This window comes from Podarcis filfolensis, assembly GCF_964270895.1.
Source record: "Podarcis filfolensis genome assembly, chromosome: 13".
NCBI lineage: Eukaryota > Metazoa > Chordata > Lepidosauria > Squamata > Lacertidae > Podarcis > Podarcis filfolensis.
The window spans coordinates 107,115-132,654 of record NC_139615.1 but is presented as its reverse complement, the minus strand read 5'-3'; the positions used below and the strand labels follow the sequence as shown (position 1 = coordinate 132,654).

Below are 25,540 nucleotides of genomic sequence, written 5' to 3'. Positions count from 1 at the left end.
CCAAAACCTCTTACATTTTTGCTAGAAAGTGTCAAATTGTATCTCTTTGTATTTAACAGTGCTTTGAAAAAGCATGTAAAATCCATGCCTTAACCAATTCTCCCCATTTCAATTACATTTTGCTCCAAAAGGGCAGGCGGACTTCGCCATCACCTTCCTCCATAATCCTCTAAGCGAGAGGTCACATACACAACTCAGTAATGCTTCTGGAAATGTATTCTGGGTAGGGAGGAAAGGTCTTATAAGAGCATGTAACCTATGTTCGGGGTTCTTACTCCTTGTGGGGACCTGTTGAGCAACAATAAAGGCCGTGGTCTACTGATCGCTGTTTTGCTCCATTCCTTGGCTGGAACTTCCTTCTTCTACTGACAGCAGAGACCTCCGGGGGACTTGCACCCCGACAAGCTGGGCTGCCGAGTATCCTCGCACCCCGTTTGGAAACAGAAACAGGAGGAGCAGCTTGCAGGGGAAAAGGTGGATCAGACCAGGGACTCATACCCGCCAACATTAATCCCATGATGATAATTTTACTATTTATACCCCACACATCTAACTGGGTTGCCCCTGCAACAACATAATAAAATATTAAACATAAAAAACCACTTCCCTATGCCGTCTGATTGTGTGAGGGTGCTGATAAGCTAGTAAAGCAACACTCCGGGCTTCGCCCCATCTCTTCACAAGATTTATTGTTCAGCTTCAAAGCCATTTACGAGAGATCAAACACATACATCCATACTCAGCTATCCAGATGAGTCATCTGACTTTCGTCTGTGACGCTGCCAACATGCCCATTCCCGGAAATGATGCCTCCTTTTCGTTTTGCCCTGTGAATGGCTGGGTCCTGCTTTAGGCTCCCCCCTGCCAGTCTCCCCCTCTGACGAGGAAGAGACACTGCTGAATACCGGTTTGGGCTCTCTCTATATTTGTCTCCCTCCCTCGTGGTTTCCCCTGCAGCCTCCAATTCCCTGACAGATTGCCTTCACGTGGCTCGGGGGTAGGATAACTCCATACCCTCCAACATTTCTCCAATGAAAATAGGGACACCCTAAGGGAAAGTGGGATATTCCAGAATCAAATCAGAAACCACGATGGCTTCTCTAAATCAGGGACGTCCCTGGAAAAGAGGGGCACTTGGAGGGTCTGGTGACTTCCTTGCAAGCTTTGTGGAAACAAATCCAGAAAAATACTCTACACGCAATCCTCAACCTCCTCAGTTGAAGGCAGTGATGCTTCTGAATACGAGTTTATGGAAGCTGTGGGAGAAGAGAGGACTCTTGCGCTTGGGTCCTCCTAGTGGTCTTCCCCACAGGCATGAGTGGAAGAGAAGAGAATGAAAGCGAAGAGACACATATATGAAACGATTAATGCATGAAATAGCTAAAGCAGAAGGAGATAGGAGAAAAGCAATGAACTCTATGGGCGAAGCATAATCTTCTGGGAACTGCAAGGAGATTCACTCTGGGGAGAGATCATTGTAGCAGCTCCACTCTGGCCAAGGAGGGTCTGCAGAACTCATGGCCCTATCTGGGGCAGACCCTCGATCTCTGCCCTACAGGAGGGACCTGCTGCCACAGGGAGAGTTCCAACCTCCAGACTCCTGGGTCCTAAGGGAAATAGGACTGACTGACCGTCCACCTGCCCCCCGATATTCCCACAGACAGCCCACCCAGAGCACCCACAAATTCACCTGGTGAGCCTCCCTCAGGTGGGCAGGTAGAAAGAAGGCAGATCCCCTAGCAGGACAGGTACTGGACCTCCTGCCCTTCCTGAAGGATCCCCTGGATCAAAGGCTCCCCTGCAACACCCTCCACACACACGAGGCAGCCGTGGGCTCAGGTGAGCAGGAGTCCCTCTGGGTTCCCTCTGCCTGGTCCAACGCTTCTTGCAAGAAGGTAGTGCAGCTGCAACCTGTCATTGAAATGCTAAACATTAGTGATCCAGAGTAGATTCCAAAGTATCGGTAGCAGAGTAAAAACTTAAATGTTGCAAAATTCCAAAAAAAAATTGACCAGAGGCAATTAATATTTCATTCAACAGAGCTTTACTGCTACTGAAGGCAAATGAGCATAATGGTCACAAATCCAATACATTCAGAAATCCAGTTACAGCACACTTAACTTAAACTTCAATAAAACAAGAAGACTATACTTTAACACAATATACAGAACAGCACACCAGAAGGGAGAGAAAGAGAAAGTGAAACTCAGGCTCCTTCTGGCCTTCCTTTTTTAGTCAGCATGACCTTGACAGAAAGAGATAAGAGAAATGGTTTAAACCAGCTGTACTCAGCTTCTCAGAAGGTATAACTCAAACATCATGAACCTTCTAGAAGCTTCCAGAACCCTCTAAAATTAAGTAGAATAGGAAAGAAAAGGAGAGATCTCTACACATCAGATCAATACTTTCGGCACTAAAAAATGCAAGCTGACACACCCACCCACAGGGCACAGGCTCCCCCCCCCATACAGTACTGAAGGCACTCACAAGTCGCCCCCCCCCCCCCGGAGGAGGAAGGTCTGGCTGGATTGCTGTCAGTAGTGTCTGGGATTGGCATGTGTGTGTGTCCTTCTGCACCCACATACATGTGAATGTACCCTCAAAGTCCCTTCCAACACTATGATTCTACAATTCAACTATTCTCCCTGCTGTGACTTCTGGAATGGAAAGTGAGCTTGCCCATCTGAAGCTCTTTCCACATTCGAAGCACTGTTATGGTTTCTCCCCTGTATGGATTCTTTGATGGGAAGTGAGATGGTCCTTTCTACTGAAGCTCTTTCCACAATCCAAGCACTGATAGGATTTTTGCCCTGTATGAATTCTTTCATGGAAAATGAGATGGTCCTTTCTAATGAAGCTCTTTCCACATTCCAAGCATTGATATGGTTTCTCCATTGTATGAATTTTTTGATGGCAAGTCAGATGGTCCTTTCTACTGAAGCTCTTTCCACATTCCATGCACTGATATGGTTTCTGTCCTGTATGAATTCTTTGATGGAAAGTGAGATGAACGCTTTTTCTGAAGCTCTTTCCACATTCAAGACATTGATAGGGTTTCTCCCCTGTATGAATTCTTTGATGGGAAGTGAGATGGTTGCTGTGACTGAAGCTCTTTCCACATTCCAAGCACTGATGCAATTTCTCCCCTGTATGGATTCTTTGATGGGAAGTGAGATTGTCCTTTCGGCTGAAGCTCTTTCCACATTCCAAGCACTGATATGGTTTCTCCGCTGCATGGATTCTTTGATGGGAAGTGAGTTGGGAGCTCTGACTGAAGCTCTTTCCACATTCCAAACATTGATATGGTTTCTCCCCTGTATGAATTCTTTGATGGGAAGCAAGATGGGAGCTATGACTGAAGTTCTTTCCACATTCCAAACATTGATATGGTTTCTCCCCTGTATGAATTCTTTCATGGGCAGTGAGACTTGCCTTCCAACTGAAGTTCCTTCCACACTCTTTACATTGAAATGGTTTCTCCAGTGTATGAATTCTCTGATGGGCAGTGAGACTTTCCTTCTGGGTGAAGCTCTTTCCACATTTCAAGCACTGATAGGGTTTCTCCCCTGTATGAGTTATTTGATGGTTGGCGAGTGTGGAGCTCCGACCGAATCTCTTTCCACATTTTAAGCACTGATATGGCTTCTGCCCTGTATGAATTCTTCGATGTAAATTGAGAGAGGCGCTGTGACTAAAGCTATTTCCACATTCCAAACACTGATAGGGTTTCTCCCCTGTATGTACTCTTAGATGGGAAATGAGAATTTTCTTGTGGGTAAAGCTCTTTCTACAATCCAAACACTGAAATGGTTTCTCCCCCATATGAATTCTTTGATGGGAAGTGAGATTTGACTTCCATCTGAAGCTCTTTCCACACTCTTGACAGTGAAATGGTTTCTCTAGTGTATGAATTCTCTGATGGGCAGTGAGACTTTCCTTCCGGGTGAAACACTTTCCACATTCCAAACACTGATGTGGTTTCATCCCAATAGGATTTATTTGATAGGAACTGGAAAGGGAGATGGAGCTCTCTGCACACTCCAAATATTCATATGGTTTCTCTACTGTGTGGATTTTGTCATGGTCTCCCTTGTTCTTCATTGCCAATTCAACCTCACCTGCAATGGGGAGAGAAATGGATTAGAACCTCAGAAATAAATGGAGCCCCAAATGATTGGACAATGAAAATTAACTCTTGTGATAGTGGAAGAACGGAAGAGGGTTAGGCATGAGGTCTTACTACAGGGTTCACTGCCTTTGCTGACTGGTATTCATGGACGAATTTGGGGGAACCTGAGATGTGCAAAGCCTGTCTCTTTTCTTGAATGGATTTTTTTTTTGCCCAATCATGGAATTATCTGCATCTCTATTGTCAGTCACCTGTTTGTTGCTCCATTTCCAAGGTCCATAGTCTCTTTGGTCAACCAAAAACAGACAGAAGCAAAAACAAACATACAAATCCTGACAGAATCTACTTTCACCTCCCTAAGAACTCTGAAAACTACATTTATGAAGGCCTGGGCAATTCAGAGCAGCCTGATCATGGTTTTAAAAATAACTGGAGGAGGAATTTTCAGAGACGAAACAATCCATACCCCTCCGTTTAAGGTGCCCTGTGCCCTGTTAGAATCCCAGGTGCTGTAGGTGGTTCTATTGAGCTCCATCCATATATCATTTCCTTTTCAACTCTGGCTCCAGCCTGGTGGAACGCTCTGCCTCATGAGACCAGGGCCCTGCAGGATCTGATTTCTTTCCGCAGGGCCTGTAAGACAGAGTTGTTCCACCTGGCCTTTGGCTTGGAGCCAGTTTGATTCCCTCCTTCCCTCTCTTTCTTTGTTCTTTTCCTTCTCCCCTGCGATGAAGCTATATTTTAATATTTTAATGTTCCATTATTTTAATGTTGTATTTTATTTTTGTTTTTAAGTTGTAATCATTCATCTTGTTTTTATTATTGCTTGAAGGTGCTCTGAGCCCAGCCTTGGCTGGGGAGGGCGGGGTATAAATAAAAAATTATTATTATTATTATTATTATTATTATTATTATTATTATTACTATTATTATATATATCTATGGAATTTCAAGGCAGATATTATCATCCAACTGGGAGCCTTACTGAGGGAGGCCATGATCCCACGATTCTCCTCCATGACTTCCTTATGCAAAGCTCTCTGGTCAGGATCCAACAACGCCCACTCCTCGTCCGTGAAATGCACAGCTACATCTTCAAAGCACAGAGGACCCTGAAAGGAAAAAGACAAGGGTCCTCCTCTAAGGCAGCCTAAAGATTATCTACTACACTTTGCGGTGTGGTTTCCTGCCTGTTCATTGCTGTGTTGTGTTAATTGCAATGAGAAGACTCAAAAATGCTGAGCAAAGGTCCACTAGGCTGTACCACTTGGTCCCTGCAGGGATGGTGCTCTGAGGGTTGGACACCACTAAGTGTTTTTGGACCATAAACTGGTAGACAAGTCTGAAATCTTGGACCAGCCAAAAAGGATCTGGGGTAGAATTCAAGGCTTGTGGACAGGTAAGAGGGAGGTGGTATCACTAACACGGCTTGCAATTTTTGATATAGAAAGTATTTGTCTAATATGCAAAGATCTTTCCTATTCTATTGATTCAAGAAGGTTCTGGAAACTTGTTTGGGTCTCATGAGCTAGAAGCTACTACACGCTGCAAGTGGCAAGTGACTAGCTGGTCAGCAATTTTTCCATTCTGCCTGGAAATGAGCAGAATGTTCTTGATGTTTGGGTTATTCCTTCAGAGAAGCTGAGTACAGCTGGCTGAAGCTGGCCCTGTTATTTTTCTATCCCAAGGCCATGCTGCCTTTAAACAGAGGCCAGAGGAAACCTGATTTTCACTTTCTCTCTCTCTCTATTTCTGGTGGGGTGATCTGTACCTAGTATGTCTAATTGTTTAGTTCTTAGTCTTAAGTTTTTTGTTCTTGTTTTTTTACTGCAACTGGATTCTTAAGAACTATGCCAGTCCTGAAGAGTGTCTGGCTTCAGGAAATCGGCTTCCTCCCCACTTTGGCAGTAGATAAGCGGAATACATGGAAAGGAGACTTTCTACCAGTTAGAACAAAGAATCCATTTCCTAGGAATGAAGATGCTCCCAATTAAGGGCTCCACCCACTTCCGCCCTAGTCACCCACTACCACATCTTCTAACCTGATCTCCTAACAACTGTGCTCCCTGTGCTGCCACTTTATCTGCTCTTCTTGACCTTCGTCTGAGTAGATGAACACTTTCCAGTGGCAGTGAGTCTGTTAACTCTCTCTCTCCAAGTGCTTCTTCTCCTAGCTGTTCCCCATCCAGTATTTCCCAATTTCTGCCTTCTGAACTATGTCCCTCTGCAAACCACTTTTCCAAATCTACCGTACTTTTTGCTCTATGACTCACTTTTTCCCTCCTAAAAAGTAAGGGGAAATGTGTGTGCGTCTTATGGAGCGAATGCAGGCTGCGCAGCTATCCAAGAAGCCAGAACAGCAAGAGGGATTGCTGCTTTCACTGCGCAGAGATCCTTCTTGCTGTTCTGGCTTCTGAGATTCAGAATATTTTTTTTTCTTGTTTTCCTCCTCCAAAAACTAGGTGTGTTTTGTGCTCTGGTGCGTCTTATAGAGCGAAAAATACAGGTATGTTGTCCCACTGCTCCTGGGAAGATTCCTGATCGGGAGCAAGGAGAGGGGGAGGCTCCCACCATTCCTCCTCAGTGCAGCCCATCTCAGCACGGTCCCTGACAGAGAGTTGGATTCATGAACTGTTATGCTCATTGGCCTTCAGCAAGTAATACTGGATGAATCTGCTGCGCCTGCTTCATTTTTTGGGATGCTGCATTGTATTAGGTCAACTGCTTAGAAGCCCAGCAGAGCACTCAATCATAAATTTATTAATATAACTGCAAATGCTGATAAATAACACTACGGACATACAGAAGGCTAGTTAAGTTGAGGAGGCTGTTTCTGATTTTCAGCAGATAGACCTCCTTGAATGGCACTTTCAGCCTTTGTTTGGAACAGCTTTGAGGAAAGCAAAGAGGAAGAGAGGGATTTCTTCATTCCCAGAGAAACCCTGGCTGCCCCACTCCTGAGCCTCTTTCCCCACAAGGCTCCTCCCTCCTACCTGATCTGCTTCTACAGCTGCTGCTTCCTCTCCACCACCAGGAAAAGATGGATGAGGAGGTCTTGCCGGCATTCTTCTTTCACCTGAGAGACAAAGGTTAGTTGGAAGCCAGGAGTGCATGCTTCTCTGAAATGGACATTTTGATGGCCATACCAATTTCATAGTTCTGTTGTGCTCTTCTGGGCCCTTGGTCCCAAATGTCTCCCCCCCCCAATTGAAAGAACTCACAGATTACTTTCAAAAGCAACAGAAAGACCAAACAGGGAAGAAACTCCTTCCTCCTTACCTAGTGAACTCTCTCTGGTGTCCAACGGAGTCTGCTCTGCCTCAGAGTAATTTGAGCCCATTTCCGCAACCAGATCCTTTTCCTGAAAGAGCAACAAGAATGGTAGAGGCAAATATTTTATGGGTCCTGCCTTGGATGCTTCCTAAAAAGGATGAGCAATTAGTACAGTATTTTAGGGTCCTGCTCCCTCCTGTTTGGAGCCCCTTGAGAGCATCCAGAGGAAAGTCTCTCTCACCTGCTTCTCCACCTGCTTCCTCTCCTCTGCCTGACTCAGGAGGAAACCTTCGGCCAGGGCCACTGCCTGGGAACTGGTCTCTGCTCCGCATTCGCTCACCCAGCTCTCCAATTCTGGTGGAAGGACAGCCAGGAACTGCTCCAAGATCACCAGGTCCAACATCTTAGCTTTCGTGTGCCTTTCTGGCTTCAGCCACTGACGGTCAAGGTGGTAGAACCAGCTGCAAACCTCTCGGGGTCCTTTGGCCTCCTGGGAGCAGAACTGTCTCAATTGCTGGCTCTGCACATCTGAGCAAAGAGTGTCCACCTCACCCAACTGCACTGAGTTTTCCCAGAATCCCCCACTGTTTCCAGTTTCCATGGCATGGCCTCTTCCTGCTTCAGGGCCAGTTGAGTCTTGCTCATCCATCTGTGCTCTCAGGAGGCCTGCAAGAGATCAGAAGACAACTTCTACAGCTCAGGAGCAAGGGGTCTACTCATGAGTATGCAGTCCTTGAAACTCCTCTGATGACAACGACTAAGGCTAGTTTGTGGTCTGGAAGGCCATAATGTATGAGATTATATGGAAATAGCACAGCTTTCTGGCTCCATGTTCCTGATATTACTCCCCCCGTCTTGCTGTGTTGTACTTAGTGTGAACCCCCAGTGGAATTACGCTTGCATTATTTTCTGGCCTTGCTTTCAGTCAGGATGGGATCCAGATTGCCTGTGCTTGACCTGGTTGTGGAGCTTTGTTTTGTTTTTGGACTCTGCTGCAAAGGCAACTGCTTGCACAGGTGGGAAGCTGAGATGCCCCAAAATGCCCACGGAAGCAGGCCTTCTTGGTAGTGGCACCCTGCCTGGGGAACTTCCTTCCCAGCAGATGTCAAGGAGATAAAGAACTACACAACTTTTAGAAGATATCGGAAGGCAGCCCTGTATCGGGAAGTTTTCAGGGGCTGCTGTTTTATTGTGTTTATAATATTGTGTTGGGAGAAACCCAGAGTGGTTGGGGCAACTCAGTCAGATGGGTGCGGTACAAATATTATAACCACCACAACAGCATTGTTTTATTAATATACTGAGTGTATGTGTACATATATCCTGGGTTTCTGATGAAAATATATTTTTCCTTATTTAAGCATAATTTAATTATGTAATTTAAAACAAAGTAACATTTATTTGTGGCATCTGATGTCTGGTAGACTATTTCTATATACGGAGGAGGGTCCATACCACACATTTGTGATCTCCTTGTTCCAATCTTCCACCAGTTTTTCTTTTTATTTATTCATTTCATTTAGAAATATTTCCATTGTTATTATTTATTATATCTGTATACCACCCTACACTATGGTCACCAGATTTTTTCAATGAATCCGGGGACCTTCTTTTTTTGAAGCAGAGTAGCAACAGGGAGTCAGTAGTGGGGATGGCAAGGCAAAAGACCCTGGGCCTATAACAATAACTTGAATTTCTAGACCTCTATTCCTTATATAAAGCAACCTAGGAGTGGACTAAAACCATGTGTATTTACAAGCAGCACATTCAGGGACCAAACAGTTCAGGAAAAACGCACACTTTCTACATTCAGATATCTTCCAAAATTCTGTTCCTGCGTCAGAAACTCGGCTATGATCTTTTAATCAGGTCAGTGCCTAGAATCCATCCAGTTAATGCATTTCGGGAAGCCCCCGCCCCCCAATAAACCAGCACTGCTGCTGCCAACGTCCAGGCCAAGCTGCCTTTGATTTTAGGAGCAGGTAGAGGAAAGAAAGTCGGCTCCGTGGAGGGAGGGGTTGCCCAGGTGGATCAGCTGAACACGGCGCCCTCCGGGGGGGGCCTCAGCTCCCCGGCTCTGCTTCTCTACGCATGGGATCCTTGCAATGCCGTCTCTGTGGAGATGCCCTGGAAGACGAGCTGGAAACGGGGCCACATTATGGGCTGGGATCCCTTTATGGCATAGTTCTACCCTCCTTGATTTCTCCAATGAGCTCAAGGGGCACCCATGGGTCTGTAGCTGCAAACCTCCTGGGAACGATCCCGCGCCCTGGCTTTGCAGAGATGGAGGGGGACCCTCGGCTCCCTGATTTGGGGGTGGGTGGGCAGTGAACCCCTCTTCTCCCCAATGCCCCCTCCGGGGGAAGAGAGAGGAGACTCACCAGCCCGCAGAAGGCGCCGCCGAGGCAGCATTTGCAAAGAAGACGACAGCCCCCTCCCCCTCTTGCAGGAAGGGAGGGGGAAGGGAGGACCTCCCCCCCCACGCGACACTTTTATATCCTGTCCTCTCTAGGAATCCAGCTCCTTTTAACCCTTGGCAAGCCGTGCGCATCCATCTCACCCTTCTCTCCCTCTCTGCGTTTTCGCCTCCAGAGCAGCAGCCCAGCAGAAGCCGCGTGCGTTGCGCAGTCCGAGAAGTTATCTTGGGCGGCGGGTGGGGACCCTCTTGGCTGACGTGCCAAGCTGCTCCTTCCATTGGAAACAGAAATAGGAGCAGCTTGCAGGGGGAAAGGTTCATCAGACCAGTGACTCATACTCTCCAAAATTTCTCCGATAAATTTTACTGTTTATAACCTATACATCTTACTGAGTTGTCCCAACCGCTCGGGGTTGCTTCCAACATATATAAAAACATAATAAAACATTAAACATTAAAAAATACTTCCTTGTGCCATCTGATTGCCTTCAGACGGCTCGGGCGTCGGATAACTCCATACCCAACAACATTTCTCCAATGAAAATAGGGACATTCTAAGGAAAAGCAAGAAGTCCCATGGACTGCAAGAAGCCCGTGACTCCCAACTTGGGGTGCGTGTGTGAGAGACAACAAAATTCCGCACCCGGGTACCACATGGCCTTGCTACACCTCTGAGTAAGGGAACTCCTAGCTATTTTAAATGAATTCAAATCTCCAGGGCCTGAGGAGCTGCATCCAAGGGTAGTAAAGGAGCTTGCTTATGTAACTTCAGAGTTTCTGTCTATGATCTTTGAGAAATCTTGGAGAACAGGTGACGTCCTGCAGACCAGCGTTCTCAAGGGGGGGGAGGGGAATAAGACCCAGATATGTACCAACTGGTGAGCTTGACATTGATACCAGGGAAGGTCCTAGAACAGACAATTCAGCAGTCGGTCTGTGAGGAGTTATAAAAGGATGCTGAGACTACTAACACCTAGCATGGGTTTCTGAAGAACAAGTCATGCCGGACGAATCTCATTTCATGGTCATTTGAGGCTCAGGTGGCCTCAGTGACTAGGAGTGCCCATTTCCAGCTCAGGTAGTTTGCCAGTCAGTCTGTCAGGCTTCAGGGAATCAGATCCCCCTCCCTCACAGCAGGCTGCCAGTAATGGAAAAACAAGAAGCTCTTACCAAGTCTTTTATCCAATGCTCACAGAGAGAGATGCAGGATGCCGTTTCTTGGATAATGGCGTTGCTCTGCGTAATCTCCTCCCTCCCCCACTTTCCTCTCAGTCGTCAGCAGCTCCACCCTTTTACAGTGGCTGCATAAGGCCCCTTGCCTATTCGCTTTCTGCTCTCCCACTTTCACTGCTCTCTGGGTCCTGGGGGAAGGGGGGTCTGGAATGCTTTCTAATGATAACATGTCAGCCAGCTGCACCGGCTCGGCTGCTCCCCCTCCTTCTCCCATTATCTCCCAGCTTTGTCCCTCTTCTGTCTTAGAGACATGACCTTCTGCAAACCACTGTTGTCCATCTATACTATCCTCCTCTTCTAGGAAAGGTTCAGGAGAAGGGGGAGGACGGTCACCACTATTCCTCCTCTGATGTCCAGTCCCTGACACAGTCCATTTGGGACAGAGAGTACTTGACCATGGTATTCCATGCTCTGGATCAGATGGGATCATTGCAATGCCCTCTACATGGAGCTGCCCTTGAAGACAACTCAGAAACCGTCCCAAAATGCAGCAGCCAGATCATGGGTTGGGTTCCCTCTCTTGGTTCACGGTATTTCTATCTCCCCCTTTTCTCCAAGGAGCTCCAGGTGGCATCCATGTGTCTCTCCCTCCTCACTGAATTCCCCAAACCCTTGAGAATATATCTAATTCCTGTCTTAAAACAGCTGCCACAGATGTCCATTCATTTCTGGGCCCAATTCAAGGGGCTCACAGGAGGGGGCCACTTAGGCCTCCCAATATCTGAACAACCGCCTCTTTCCCCACAGACCCTCTTGGGGGTTAAGATTGGCAGAAGGGGCGCTCTTGGCAGTTTGGGGTGGCCCTAGAGCGGCTATCCTGGGGCCAGTACTTCGGTTGGGGCATTCCCTCCCCACAGAGGGGCACCTGGCCCCTTCCCCTCTTGTCCAAGGCCTCCGACTCTTGCCTGTTCAGGACCTACCTTCCTATGGCTGTCCTTCATTCTAGCTCCTTTTAATATGGAATGTTAAAATGCTTGTAACCTGCTCTGGGTAATAAATGTATTGTCATTATTATTATTATTTATTTAATTTGTATTCCACCCTTCATCCAAAGATCACAGGGTAGTTCACAACATAAAAAAACAGAATGAAAACATAAAATGCAAAACAAAAGCAAAACAAAAACAAACCAAACCAATAACCCCCCTTCCCCCAGACACATCTAAAAGGCCATTTGATGTGGATCAGGCAAATGTTGCCTGAAGATTTGTAACAAATCTGGGGAGAGCATTCCATAAAGGGCATCAGTAATAAGAGTAACAAGGATAACAACCAGAACATCAACAACATAAAGCCTCAAGCCTGAGGGTGGAAAATTAAGCCTCAAGATACACCTGGAGCCTCAAGGAAGCCGAGCATCTTCAAAGCAGGATCAGACCACTTTAAAGAGCCATGGCTTCCTCCAAAGAATCCAGGGAACTGGGAAAGCTTTACTTCTAACTGAAGGGCAACAGAGGACTTGCATCTGGAGGAGCTCAGCATCGGAGCAGGAGAGGAGCCATGCAGGATGAGGCCATTGGGCCCCTCTGGAGTCCCCCCTCCTGTTCCCCCTGGGGCCTCAATGGGAAGCCCCCCAGCCGGACTGGGGCGCCAGAGCCCCTCTCTCCCCCTGCGCTTCCTTCCAGCAACTGGGATTCAGCAGCATCTCTGGGGAGACAAGAGCTCAGCTCTGGAGGATGAAGCCACCAGGAGCCTCTCCTCCTCCTCCTCCTCCCTGCCCTGGTCCCAGCCTGGCCTAAAGTGGCAGGGAGTTCCGCAGGCTTGACTCTGCCCCGCACCAAGAAGCACTTTCTCTTCTCTCTGCCCTCCATCTTCCAATGGACTTTATTCACTTATTGTATAGGTCAGGTTTTCCTTTTTGTTTCTTGCGTTTATTTTAAGTCCAAATGTTTCTGTTGGGCTACAGCCCCTGTTAATAATTCATTAATCTGAATTGAGTTTATTTGCATTACTGATGTATCTACTGAGAGAGAGAAATTTGTATCAATGTAACATTTTTATATGCAACAGCGTCTTTTTGAAATGTGTATTTGTTTACATTGTTGTTGCTACCATTTCCTGTGCACCGTTTATATTTATAATATATTAAGTGGTATAGAAAATTAATACTATACCAATACTGTACATAATCCCCCCTCGCCAAAGACCCCTCCCCAAAGTGTCAAGCAGCGAATGGATCCAAATGAAGTTGCAGATCTCCTGCGCAGGCAAAGGGCGGGGATTTCAGCTGCCTGACTTGGGGGTCCCTGCATGCACCTCGCCCCCCACCCCCGCGCATGCCGCCTTGGGACGCCCTGCCTTCTCCCCAATGCACCCTGCGCTATCAGAGAAAGGAGACTCACCGGATTCCAGAAGGCGCCACCAAGGCAGCTCGGGCAGAGAAGAGAGAAGAGAGACGAAAGCCCCCCCCCTTCCCTTTGCAGGAAGGACTCCCCCTCCCCTGGCCTCTCTAGGAATGCAGCTCTGTTCCCTTTCACCTTTGCAGGGCGACGCCCCCAGCTCAAGGTGCGTCTCCCTTGGCTTCCCTCTAAGCTAGAAAGAGGCAGCCGCTGCCGCCTTTCTTCCTAGGGAAGTCTACGCGCCCCCCCCCCGCCTCGGGCGGCCCTTTTCTAAGACTATTTCAGCTCCGAGGCGAGGGGACCAGCACTGGACACAGGATTCCCGGTGTGGTCGCCCCCTCGATCCGTATAAGGGCATTCTGGTACTGGAAATGTAATGTTCAGTTCCTTTCCTGATGTTACGGGCAAAGCGGAGAGGGGCTCATCCGCCTGACCGGCAGCGGGCAAACGCCGAGGCGAAGAGGCTGCCCAGCACAGAACAAGACTTGCACAGGGACACGCGCGTCAACTTTTGGGAGCAGGAGGGAAAGACCGCCTTTTCTTTATCTGACCGACCAGGAGCCGTCCTGTTGAACAGCTGACCAATCACAGCCTGCAGAACAGACCTTTGAACCTTAATCCCACTTGCCAATCAGCAGCCCCTATAGGGGAAAAGGGGAGGCAGGCCGAAGAAAAGGCTGAATCGCCTCTGTCAAAGTCTGCGAAGAGCCGCCACGGATCCCCTCGCTCGCACTCAAAGGGCAGGAGGTCCCCAAGGGACGCGCGCCGAAGCGCCAGCCTTTCTCCTCTATATTTTGAATGGAAGAAACACAGAAACTCATTAGAAATAGCCGAATAAATGTTTTTACTTGGTTCCAAGGCAGAGGCAGAGGGGGGCTGAGTCATGAGATGAATTGGGCAGGTAGGCCCCAATCCTGGGAGCGTGGCCCCAGGATCACACCTTACCAAGGGCTAGACAGGAGCCCGGCAGACTTTCAAGTGCAGGAAAACCCACCTCAGGGTGGAGATTCACGAGGTGCAGCAAACCTGGGTGTGCCAAGCGATACAAAATAACGAAAGGAAGTGTAAATACTTTCTCTGCTAGGTGAAATACCCCCTTGAGGGACAGGGGGGTGTCGGGGGCTCCCGTTTGTCACCACACCTTCCTTCTGACGAGTTTCATGATGCTTTTGCAGATGTATGCTGGGAAACTCTGGGTATTTTTAAAAAACGGAGGTAACCTTTGATCTTGGTTCTTCTTTGCTTTGCTTAAAGTTAGAAACTTTGTGGCAACAAAATAAAGGATTTGGCGTGGCTGCCGCTGTTTTTCTTGGCTGTGGTCCCTTGCTTGAACATGACTGATTTGGGACCCACAGAGCCAGACCTATTGAAGTTGGGAAACCCCTCTCGCTGGGGCTCACAAGTTTTGTTGTTTCTTTTCCCCTTTAACACAAACAATCCCTAACACTAACATGACACCTTAAAATGTACGTATTATGTCCTGATACCTAAGTACTTATATAGAAAACCCAAAAACTGATGTTGCAGCAATGGAGCATTTTTTTTACGTCAACAACTTCAAAGTAAATTCAAGTATGGGGTGTGGGGGGAGGGGAAGAAAGGTGCTTTAAATGTATGGAGGACAAAGCCTAAATGGCTCTCCAGGTTCCCCAGCCTCAGATTTTTTGAGCTAAAGAACTGAAATGCCCATCTCTAAGCAGGATAGGATTTCTGTGACCGGTTGTTTCATTGCGGTTTCGAAGCTGGGTGTCTTAGTTCAGGTTCAGGGACTCCTCTCTGGAAGCAGGAGAACCCGGCCCCCTCGCCTCTGTCTTTGGAGCAATGCTCCATCCTTGCAGGAACTTCTGAAACATTTCATTTTGATTTCATGTGGTTGTTTTGAAGACTGTGCTCTAGTTTGGTCTTGCATTCAAATGCAACCGTGGCCATTGCAAAAAGGTATCCTTGCGACTGTTAGTTTTGCGGCATAAACCATCATTTGTATTGATGCATTTATTTTAAAGATTTTGTGATTATGGGTCATATTAAGCAGAGAGGGAGCTGGGAGGGGGGGAAAGAGTGTGTCACCACTCAGCCACAAAGCTCAGTGTGCGACCTTGGAGCAGAAAGTCCCTGTCTCTCAGCCTAAAGTACCTCACAGGATTGCTTGTTTGTATGTTAATATTTATGGACAGCTGCATCAGAAAAATATGCCAGTGGTTTACAGCAATATAAAAACATAAAACCAAACAAAAACATCATTAAAACTTAACAACAGGTTAAAAGCAAAAGGAAATATCTAAAACACAAGCATCAATAGACTCTTGTGAGGGATGTTCTCTTAATGGCCTGCAGGTGTTTAAAAGCTGGCACAGAAGGCGCCCCCTGAATCTCTAGTGGCAGGGGGTTCCACAGGACTGGTCCATGACACCCAAGGCTTGAGATCAACACTGGTAAAAGGAGACCCATGAATACCTCTTTGAGCAACTTGCAGGAGAAGTGGAATAGGTATAACTGCAATGCAGCTAAAGAACCATAAAAATATAAGAAATGTGTCTCCAGCCCACATCCCTGATTTTGAAGTGTGTGTGTGTGGCCAAGAATGGGCTCATGAAAAGCCCTCCCTAAAAACCAAGCAAAAAAGAACCTGGACACACCCAGGATATTCAGGGCTACAGACTTGGGACCTGGGAGAGGTCTGCCTGCCAATTCTTCATGGCAACTCCCTTTCCTCTGCTCCAGACTTAGAGCAAAGTCACAGCCACCTTTCCAGCTCAAGGCAGCATACATAGCTCAATGCCCCTTCCAAAACACCCTCACTTTGAAATCACAATTTAAGAAAGCAATAATTATGAAACCCTAAAACTGGTTCAGCCAGTGCCGGCTCTGTGTGTGTCCAATACAGATGTCAATAAGCAACACAATTCAGAGTGGATTTTGTGTGTGCAACTTGCAGAGAACAGAGTCTATGATTCGAACCCATCTCCACTCTCCATCCCTTCTCTCAACTTCCTGCAATACTGGAGAAATGCTGCTGGTCGACCTTATAGGGATACTGTAAGAATGTCTTTATGAATAGCTTTGAATGCTTCAGAATGCCCTATGCAGAGGTCTAGTTTGTCTCCCAATGTTCTGCCACCACTGCCTTCTCTGAGAGGTGCTCTGGCACCACCTTCCCACTGTATTCAAGAGGCACAGAGAAAGAAAGGAAATTCAAACATCAGGCAGAACTTTCTGGTGGTACGAGCTGTTCAACCGTGGGATGGACTCCATCAGAAGATGGTGGGACTTTGCTTCCTTGCAGGTTTTTAAGCAGAGGTTGGATAGTCATCTGTCATGGATGCTTTAGCTGAGATTCCTGCACTGCACAGGGTTCAGCTAGATGCCCCTCAGTGCCCCTTTCAACTCTACAATTTTATGCTTCTATGGTTTCTCCCCTGTATGAATTCTTTGATGGGAAGTGAGATGGGCGCTCCATCTGAAGCTCTTTCCACATTCCAAGCACTGAAAGGGTTTTTCCCCTCTATGAATTCTTTGATGGTATGTGAGACTTTTTTTCCAACTGAAGTTTTTGCCACATTCGAGGCACTGATATGGTTTATCCCCTGTATGAATTATTTGATGGGAAATGAGACTGGCCCTCTGACTGAAGTTCTTTCCACATTCCAAGCATTGATAGGGTTTCTCCCCTGTGTGAATTCTTTGGTGGGAAGTGAGGTTGGCACTGTGACGGAAGCTCTTCCCACATTCCAAGCACAGATATGGTTTCTCCCCTGTATGAATTCTTTGGTGGGAAGTGAGATGGATGCTCTGTCTAAAGCTCTTGCCACATTCCAGGCACTTATATGGTTTATCCTCTGTATGAATTCTTTGATGGGCCCTGAGATGGGCTCTCTCACTGAAGCTCTTGCCACATTCAAGGCACTGATATGGTTTATCCCCTGTATGAATTGATATGGCTTCTCCAATGTGTGGATTTTGTTGTGGTCTCCCTTGTTCTTCTAATTCATCACCACCTGAAACAAAGACAGAAGCAGATTAGCGCCTCAGGAAGAAATGGACCACCAATTATTGAACAATGCTAAAGACCACGTGATAGAGGATGAACTAAGGGGAGTTAAATGTGAACACTTACTACCTTCGCAGACATATTTATGGGAACATGAGATCCAAAAAAACCTGGCTCTTTTCTGGGATGAATATTGTTTGGGGCAATCATAGTATCTGCTCCACCTTGGTCAGTCATCTCCTTGGTCAACCAAAAACAGACAGAAGCAGAAACAAAAACACAAAACCTGACAGAATCTACATCCACTTCCCTAACAACTCTGAAGACTACATTTAAAAAGGCCTGGGAACTTCAGACCAGCCTGATCATGGTTTACAAAGGCATAACTGGAGGAAGAATCTTCACAGACCAAACAGTCAATACCGCTTGATTCAAGGTGAGCTTTAGGAGTGTTAGAATCCTAGGTGCTCTAGGTGGCGCTGTTGAGCGCCATCCAAATCTGGGACATTTGTCACATAGAGATACAGTATTATGGAATTTCAATACGTATATGTCAGGGGCTCAGGAGCAGGAGCACTGGAGAGAGAGGAAATGGAGAGCGAAGGGGAAGAATCCGAGGGCAGCGTAGGGGAGTATGACAGTGGCCCGAGAGATTCCATGAGCTTCTCCAGCGAATCAGAAGATTCCCAGAAGGGGGCGCCGATGGTCAGGGCAAGGGGGGTCCCAGGGGGGACGCACCAGAAACAAGGAGCCAGAGGGGAACCCCAAGACAGCAGTGGAGGATCGGGACCAGTTTCCCCACCAGAGCGTAGTGGGGGGGAAGAGTCACATGTGTCAGGGCCAGCGTCTCCTCCAGCGGGGAGAGAGAGTGAGTCAGGGCTGACCACGCCTCCAACGGAGGGGAGGTCAGTTGCAGCTAGCCCCCCCAGAGGGGGAAGCAGTGACAGCAGCAGCAGTGAAACGGTCAGGAGAAAAGTTACCGGCTGGGCGCGCGCGCCAAGTTCAAATGTACAGGCGCGGGGAACAGCAGGAGACCCGGATGGGGAACCAGCTCCTAAAGCCCGCCGGAGGGAGGGGGAAGGCTCAGGGGACTCAGCGTCAGAAGAGGCTAGAAAGGGCGAGACCCCAACGGCCAGGCGGAACCAGAGGCGGAAGGAACTGAGGAAGAGGTGGAGTAAGGCTAGAATCTTAAATTGGTGTCAAGGGGGAGGAGACTCAGACGGAGCATCAGCGGTCTAACAGTTGAGACGTAGAGCTGCGCGCTGCGGCTCTGGAAGTGAAACTGAACTTCAATAAAGACTTTTGTACTTAACAACGAAGCAGCGTTGGTCCTTTGTGAGCTGGGACCTTGGGCAGCTCTGACAGTATATTATGATCCCACAGGGAGCCTTACCAAGAGAGTCCATGATCCCATGATTCTCCTCCATGACGTCCTTATGCAGAGCTCTCTGGTCAGGATCCAGCAACGCTCACTCCTAATCCATGAAACGCACAGCTACAGCTTCAAAGCACACTTTACCCTGAAAGAAAATGGGAAAGGTCCTCTTAGATAATATTACTGAAAACACATTGTTCTTTTCTTTTCTACCTATTAATTGCTATGTCCCTTTAATGGGTTGTTTTGCTGGACATTTTAATTATGGATGCTTAACATCTTAATGGAATTCTTTTACTGTGTATTTTAATGAAGCCTATTTTAGTCTTCAACAATAAACATAGAAATAAAAATGCAATGACTGATTTAAAGAATCATAGAATTGTAGAGTAGGAAGGGGCCCTGAGTGTCATCTGGCCCAAGTCCCTGCAACATAGGAGTCTCATCTGGGGCAGATGGCCATCCAGCCTCTGCTTAAGAACCACCACATTCTGAGGGAGTCCCTTCCACTGTCAATCAGCTCTTAGCATCAGAACAATCTCCAAGATTCAGACTCTCCCTTCTTGCAACCAAGAACTTGAAGCCATTAGTTCGGATCCTCCCACTGAAAGCAAGAGAAAACAAGCCTGCTTCGTCCTCCATGTGTAAGCGCTTTAGACAGTGGCTCTTGGCTACAGCTGGGTTCCTCCTCCTGGGTCTTCAAGAGCTGCTCTCCGGCCAACCCAACTTCAGGGCACGTTTGTCTCATTTTCTAGCACTTAGAATCTCCAGCGCTCTCAATCCATACCCCTGAGGTGGGCCACTTTTTATTTGTTCTGAGGGCCAGATCCTGATCCCAACCCCCCTCCCCAGCTGTAGGGCCAAGTGGGAGGGGCCAAAGTTCATGCGGGTAGGCTCAAAAGACAGCTATCAAAAGTAAGTAGGACTCACCTTCTTTTGTGATTGTTAGTTTTTAAAAGATGTTTTTAATGTTGTGTTTTTATGTCATCTGTCCTGGGAACTTAGGGTGAAGGCAGGTAAATAACAATAACAATAGCAATAATAATGTGACATTGTTTAACCCTCACACAGCCATATCTGCTTGCAGCTAGTCCTATGGGATTATTGCAATGCCCTCTATGTGGAGCTACCCTTGAATTTGACTTAGAAAGTGGTGCAAAATGCAACAGCCAGATTATGGGCTGGATTCCCTCTCTTTACTTATGGCATTTCTATCCCCCCCCCCATTTTCTCCAGGGATCTCAAGGTGGCATCCGTGGGTCTACCCCTCCTCACTGAATCCCCACAACGACCCTTGAGAACAAATTTAATTCCTGTTTCAAAACAGCTGCATTGGTTGTCCCTTCATTTCCGGGCCAAGTTCAAGGAGGTCTTCACTTAGGTCCCCCATCAAAAGAACCTGAGGAAAGCTGGGTGGGGGGGACTGTTGAAGAAAAGAAGCCCCCAGAACACACACACCATCAGCATTTGGCTCAATTTGGTTGATCTAAATTTAAATCCACACATGAATTACTTTGTTCACTTTGAAGCTGACTCCCACGGTCATCAACAGACCAATACTTTATATGGTTTCATAGGTGACATAGGAGGAAAAATAACTATTGCACAACCACAAGGGCTGCTGACTTGGCTCTGCAGTGTTGGCTGTTCTCTGTTTACTCTGCTCTATCCTGCTCCCCCTTTTTCTCTTTAAACCAATTCATGAACCAAAAACCTACCACATACACTGACCACTAAAAATGAACCACACAATGTAGATGTTCCTGAAAAATTGTTGTGATATTTTTCTGATATACAAAGGACATGAGAAGACTCCATCTATTTCTTTGTATCATTTACCACTCCTATGATCCTTGTTTATTTAATTCTGTAAAAAGTTATTCTAAAAACAAACAAAAAAGGCAACACATGCACCCAGGCCCTGTCCGCCCTGTCCAGAACATTTTAAAGAGCCACGGCTTCATCCACGTGATAGTGGGAACAGTAATTTGTTAAGGATTCTGACATTTGCTAGGACACACACACACACACACACACAGAGAGAGAGAGAGAGAGAGAGAGAGAGAGAGAGTGTTTAACAATCCTTCCTTCTTGCCAGGGAACTAGGACAGGTGCATAGGCTGTGGGGAGAGGGTCTCCCAGCAACACTAACCACTGGGGGGGTGACTTTTTCACCCCCTCCCACAGCACAGATTTGCTTCCTTTTCACCAAGGCCTCTGCTGCCTCGGATGCGAAGACCTGCAGTGCTTTTCCACAGGGCTTCCTCTTCAGTCTCCAAAGATCCTCTGAAGGCAGGGTAGGCAAACTAAGGCCAGGGTCCAAATCTGGCCCAATCACCTTCTAAATCTGGCCTGCGGACATTCCAGAAATCATTGTGCTTTTACATGAGTAGAATATGTCCTTTTATTTAAAATGCATCTCTGGGTTATTTGTGGGGCATAGGAATTCATTCATCCCCCCCCAAAAAAATATAGTCTGGCCCCCCACAAGGTCTGAGGGACTGTGGACCAGCCCTGTGCTGAAAAAGTTTGCTGACCCGTCTGAAGGCTTGCATGCCTGAACTGGAGCAGGTTTATCAGCCAGGAGTCTGAATAGCAACCTTGTCTGATTCACATGGGGGGGGGGAGCTTTACTTCCAAGTGAAAGACAACTGAGGAGTCTGTTGCATCTGGAGGAGCTCAGCACCAGAGCAGGAGAAGAGCCCTGCAGGATCAGGCCAGTGGGGCCTCCTCTGGAGTCTCTCCCCCCTCTCCCGTTCTCACAGGGGCATCAATGGGAAGCCCCCCAGCAGGACTGGAGCGCAAGAGTCCCTCTCTGCACCTGCACTTACCAGAAGGTGGGAAACAAGTTAAATATGTATACAGCACCGTCCTTCATGGGAAGATGAAACCAGCACTTTGAATTGGGCCTGGAAAGTAATTGGCAGCCGGTGAAGTCAGGCCAGGATTGGTGTTAAATGCTTAAACCGTCTTACTCCTCCAACGGTGGGGTCAGAGCACAGCCCACGTGGCCAGGATCCACGCATCACCCTCTCCTCCTCTGCGCTTTGGCCTCATTCTCCCGTTAAAGGCTGGCGGTCTTCCTTGCCTCCTGCGGGGGGGAGTTGCGGAGTTTTCTCTCTGCACTGCAGGAAGAAGCACGTTCTTTTCTCTGCCCCCCCCCCCTTTCAACGCACTCTGTGCATTTACTACGGAAGCCGGGGTTTCGTTTTTATTTTAGGTCCAATTGCTTTGTACGGCTACAATCTCTGTTAATAAATGGGACTCGTTCCTCAGTCTGAATGGGGTTTGTTGGCATTCCTCTTTTTTTTCTCCCGAAAGGGAGAGTCCAAAAGAGGACACAATTGCAGACCACCCACGAACTACCACCTACGTGGCTTAGCAGAGAGGAAGGGGGCAGGTCCCTTTGCTCCCTCACTTGGGGGTCCCCCCCATGCACGAGCTGAGCAGGACCCCCCAAAACCTCCCATGCAGCCCCGGGACCCCCCCTTCTCCCCAGCGCGCCCCAAGACTGAAGAGACGAGACTCACCGCATCCCAGAATGCAGCCTCTCTCCTCTGGCAGGAAGGGACGCAGGGGGGAGCTTTGGTTCTGGAGGACCTGATTCCCCCCCCCCGCTCTTTTATTGCCTGTCCTCTCTAGGAACCCAGCTCTGTTCCGTTTAACCCTTGGCAAGCCGATTGCACCCAGCTCACGCCTCTCTCCCTTTCCAAACAGGAGCCCGGCAGGAGCCGTGTGCATTGCGCATCCCCAGAGAGGGTTTAATGGGGGGGGGCTCTTGGCAGACGTGCTGAGCTTCTCCCTCCCTTGGAAACAGAAACAGGAGGAGCAGCTTGGGGGGGGGGTTGAAGTCTCTGCAGAAAGCAGGAAAGCCCATCGCAGAATACGAGAATCCTCCACGATTTGCGAGCATACCCAGAGCGCGCCTGGACCCGCGCCCATCCTCCTCCTCCTCTTAGTCCAGAGGATCGCGAGGAGAGGAGGAGGAAGGCAGGCAGCCCACCCCTCCCCCGGCTCCTTTCCCAGCCCCTTGCGCGCGCACCCGCCACTCACCCTCCCGACGAGCCCCGGCAATAGCCCCAGGCACGCGCTTTTGAGCACAATGGCTTAAGGTACTCTGGTCTGGAAGTTATTCTACACTATTCCTGTATTGTACCGGGGAAGCATGGCCGGAGATTTCCATGGAAGCCGAAGAGCAGCCCAACAGGTTAATCCGGAGTGGGACTGTATCACGGGACTCCGTTAAATGCAAACGAAGTATCCAGAGGCACCTACCTATTTACAGAGGATGCTTTCACTTAGCTCCGTTATCCCGATGAAAAACACCTTCTTGGTGAAATGTCACTTTAACCAGTAACACCTGCACGGAACAAGTCCTTTCCAAGTCCTTCGTATTCTTTTTGTAGCCCCCCCCCCCCGCTGAGTAATTGGTCCTCAAACAGGTCCTAGGAATCCTCTCAAGGCCCAGCATAGTCCCTTTCACTCTGTCGTCATATTGTGGGGGTTTCCAGTGAAAATCCCATATTTGGCAGCACTCCCCAAAATTGATTTCATGCAACGGAAACCCCAAAAAGCACAGGAAGTCCTCTGGGCTTTTAAAATATGGAATCTGTGGAAATAAAGCTTCTACCCCCTTCATTCACTCATCGCACATCTGCACTTCTGGAATTTGTGGAGGTCCGTTTTTGCTGTTTCGAAAACAGGGTTTCTGCTACAAAGCGTGTCCAAATACTGTGTCCAAAGTGCTTATATCTTTACATTGTATCCATGTATCTGCAAATATGTACTGTATCATTTTAACTACTATATTTTACCTGCTAGTGTATGCAGGCTTCCTCGGCCAGTAAAGTGAGATGAGCTCCGCAACCCCAGAGTCGTCCACGACTGGACCTTTACCTTTACCTTTAAGCCAGGTGTCCCCCATCCTTTTTTGTGCATCTGGTTCTTCCTGCCTAAGTGCAGAACCTGACATTTTTCCTATTGAAATTCATTTTGTTAGCTTGCACCCAGTTCTCCAATCTGTTAAGGTCATCTTGAATCCTGATTCAGTCTTCTGTGGCATTTGCCGTCATCTGCAAATTTGATGAGCATCCCCTCAATTCCTTCATCCAAGTACTTTATAAAGTTATTGAGCAATGGGCCCAGAAGAGAACCCTGCAGCACCCCACTTGTTACTTTTCCCCAGGATGACGAGGAACCATTGAGGAGTACTCTCTGGGCTCGGTGAGTCAACCAGCTACAAATCCACCTAATGGTTACCTCATTCAAATCAAATTTACCAGCTTCCTTGCAAGAATATCATGAGGGACTTGGTCAAAAGTCTTACAGGAATCAAGATACACTGTGTCCACAGCATTCCCACTCCACCAAGCTAGTAATTCCTTCCAGAAAAAGAAATGAGATCCTTCTGGCATGGCTTGTTTTTAAGAAACCCATGCAGGCTCTTATTAATCACAGCATCTTTTTCTGAGTGCTCACAGACTGACTGCCAAATTATCTGTTCTAGGACCAGTGCTTTTTTCTAGGGAAAAAGGTGCAGGAACCTTTTCCCCGCAGTGGGGAGCTGTGTGCCTCAGCTGCTCCTCCATTTCACTGTATGGCCTAGCAGCTCTCAGCACTTCGCCCCCCTCCCTTTGCACAAGGCAAACCTCCTGATGCAAGGAAGATGGCAACCCTGCGCCCCAAATGCCTTCAGAAGAGGGACAACAAGTAAAAGAGTGCCTTGCACTGCGCTTTGCCCCTTCCTTGACGTATCAGTTACTGTGCCTTTTGGGTAGCACTGCCAAACATGGGGCTTTTGCTGCACAAAAGGACAAAAAAAAAAGGGCACAGGTTGGGAGTGAATCAGACAATGTTGGGTTTCTGGGGGGATACCTATGACCCCCAGTTTGAAGCTATTATCAGGTATCTTGACAGACAGGAGACAAGTCATACTGTCAAACTTCTGTTGTAGACCACACATGTATGATGCTTTTGGGTGGTCTTTGGCAAATCTCCAATGCCTTTACAAGTTGATACGCACCTTTGCTATCAGGGTAAGGACTCCAAGATCTCCTGCAATGACTTTGCAAAGCTTTTTCCAGATAAAAGTGCTCAAATTTGGAAAGAGGGAGACTCCACCATGGCAGCAGGGCTGGGGTGAGAAAGTGCCAGAGCTCTGTCTAGTCAGGTTGTATGGGATCAGTTTCAACCTGTTATATCCAAGGATGTGGACAGACTGCTTGGATGAGTGAAACTGACCAATCTCCTTGATCCTTACCCATTCCGGCTCATGAAAGGAAGCTAGACAGGGCTGGGCAATGGGCTCTGTGTGGTGGTGAATGCTTCCCTCTGTGAGGAAGGTCTTCATGGACTCACTTAAAGAAGCGTCTTAAAAATATATATTTGGACCTGGCCATTATGGCCAACTATCACCCAGTCTCAAGTCTTCCATACCTAGGCAAGGTGATTGAGCAGGTGATTGCTGAACAACTCCAGACATGTCTGGAGGATGTGGACCATTTTGATCCCCTCCAGTTGGGATTCAGGCCACATCATGGAACAGAAACTGCTTTGGTTGCACTCGTCAATGTTCTCAAACAGGCTAGGGACAAAGGTGAAAGCAGTTTCCTGGTTCTGCTGGATCTCCCGGCGGCTTTTGATACCATCACCTATTGTATCCTTTGGGACCACTTAAGGGGGTTGGGAGTTGGGGGCACTGTTATGCAGTGGCTCTGCTCCTTCCTCCTGAACTGTCCAGAAAGTGGTGTGGGAGGATGAGTGTTTGGACCCCTGGGCACTCACTTGT

The 25,540-nt window shown here is 47.8% G+C and overlaps 2 protein-coding genes across 3 annotated transcripts; both read right to left on the bottom strand.

The window, feature by feature from the left end:
- Positions 1–2,027: 2,027 nt before the first annotated feature.
- On the bottom strand, positions 2,028–13,494 carry LOC310746804 (uncharacterized protein). The gene is made up of 7 exons (XM_083580924.1): positions 13,394–13,494; positions 9,963–10,090; positions 7,644–8,068; positions 7,409–7,490; positions 7,123–7,205; positions 5,115–5,241; positions 2,028–4,118 (listed from the first exon to the last, which is right to left on the bottom strand). The coding sequence occupies exons 3-7, from the start codon at positions 8,049–8,051 to the stop codon at positions 2,713–2,715; spliced, it is 2,106 nt and encodes a 701-aa protein (XP_083437050.1). The 5' UTR covers positions 8,052–8,068; positions 9,963–10,090; positions 13,394–13,494; the 3' UTR covers positions 2,028–2,712.
- A 1,853-nt stretch (positions 13,495–15,347) lies between these two features.
- LOC310746973 (uncharacterized protein) lies at positions 15,348–22,703 on the bottom strand. Of its 2 annotated transcripts, none has more exons than XM_083581251.1 (3): positions 22,284–22,703; positions 18,772–18,898; positions 15,348–17,385 (listed from the first exon to the last, which is right to left on the bottom strand). In XM_083581251.1, the coding sequence occupies exons 2-3, from the start codon at positions 18,803–18,805 to the stop codon at positions 16,793–16,795; spliced, it is 627 nt and encodes a 208-aa protein (XP_083437377.1). In that variant the 5' UTR covers positions 18,806–18,898; positions 22,284–22,703; the 3' UTR covers positions 15,348–16,792. The 2 variants fall into 2 exon arrangements, with proteins under 2 accessions (XP_083437377.1, XP_083437378.1); XM_083581252.1 differs by lacking the exon at positions 22,284–22,703 and adding an exon at positions 21,585–21,726.
- Between the last annotated feature and the right edge of the window lie 2,837 nt (positions 22,704–25,540).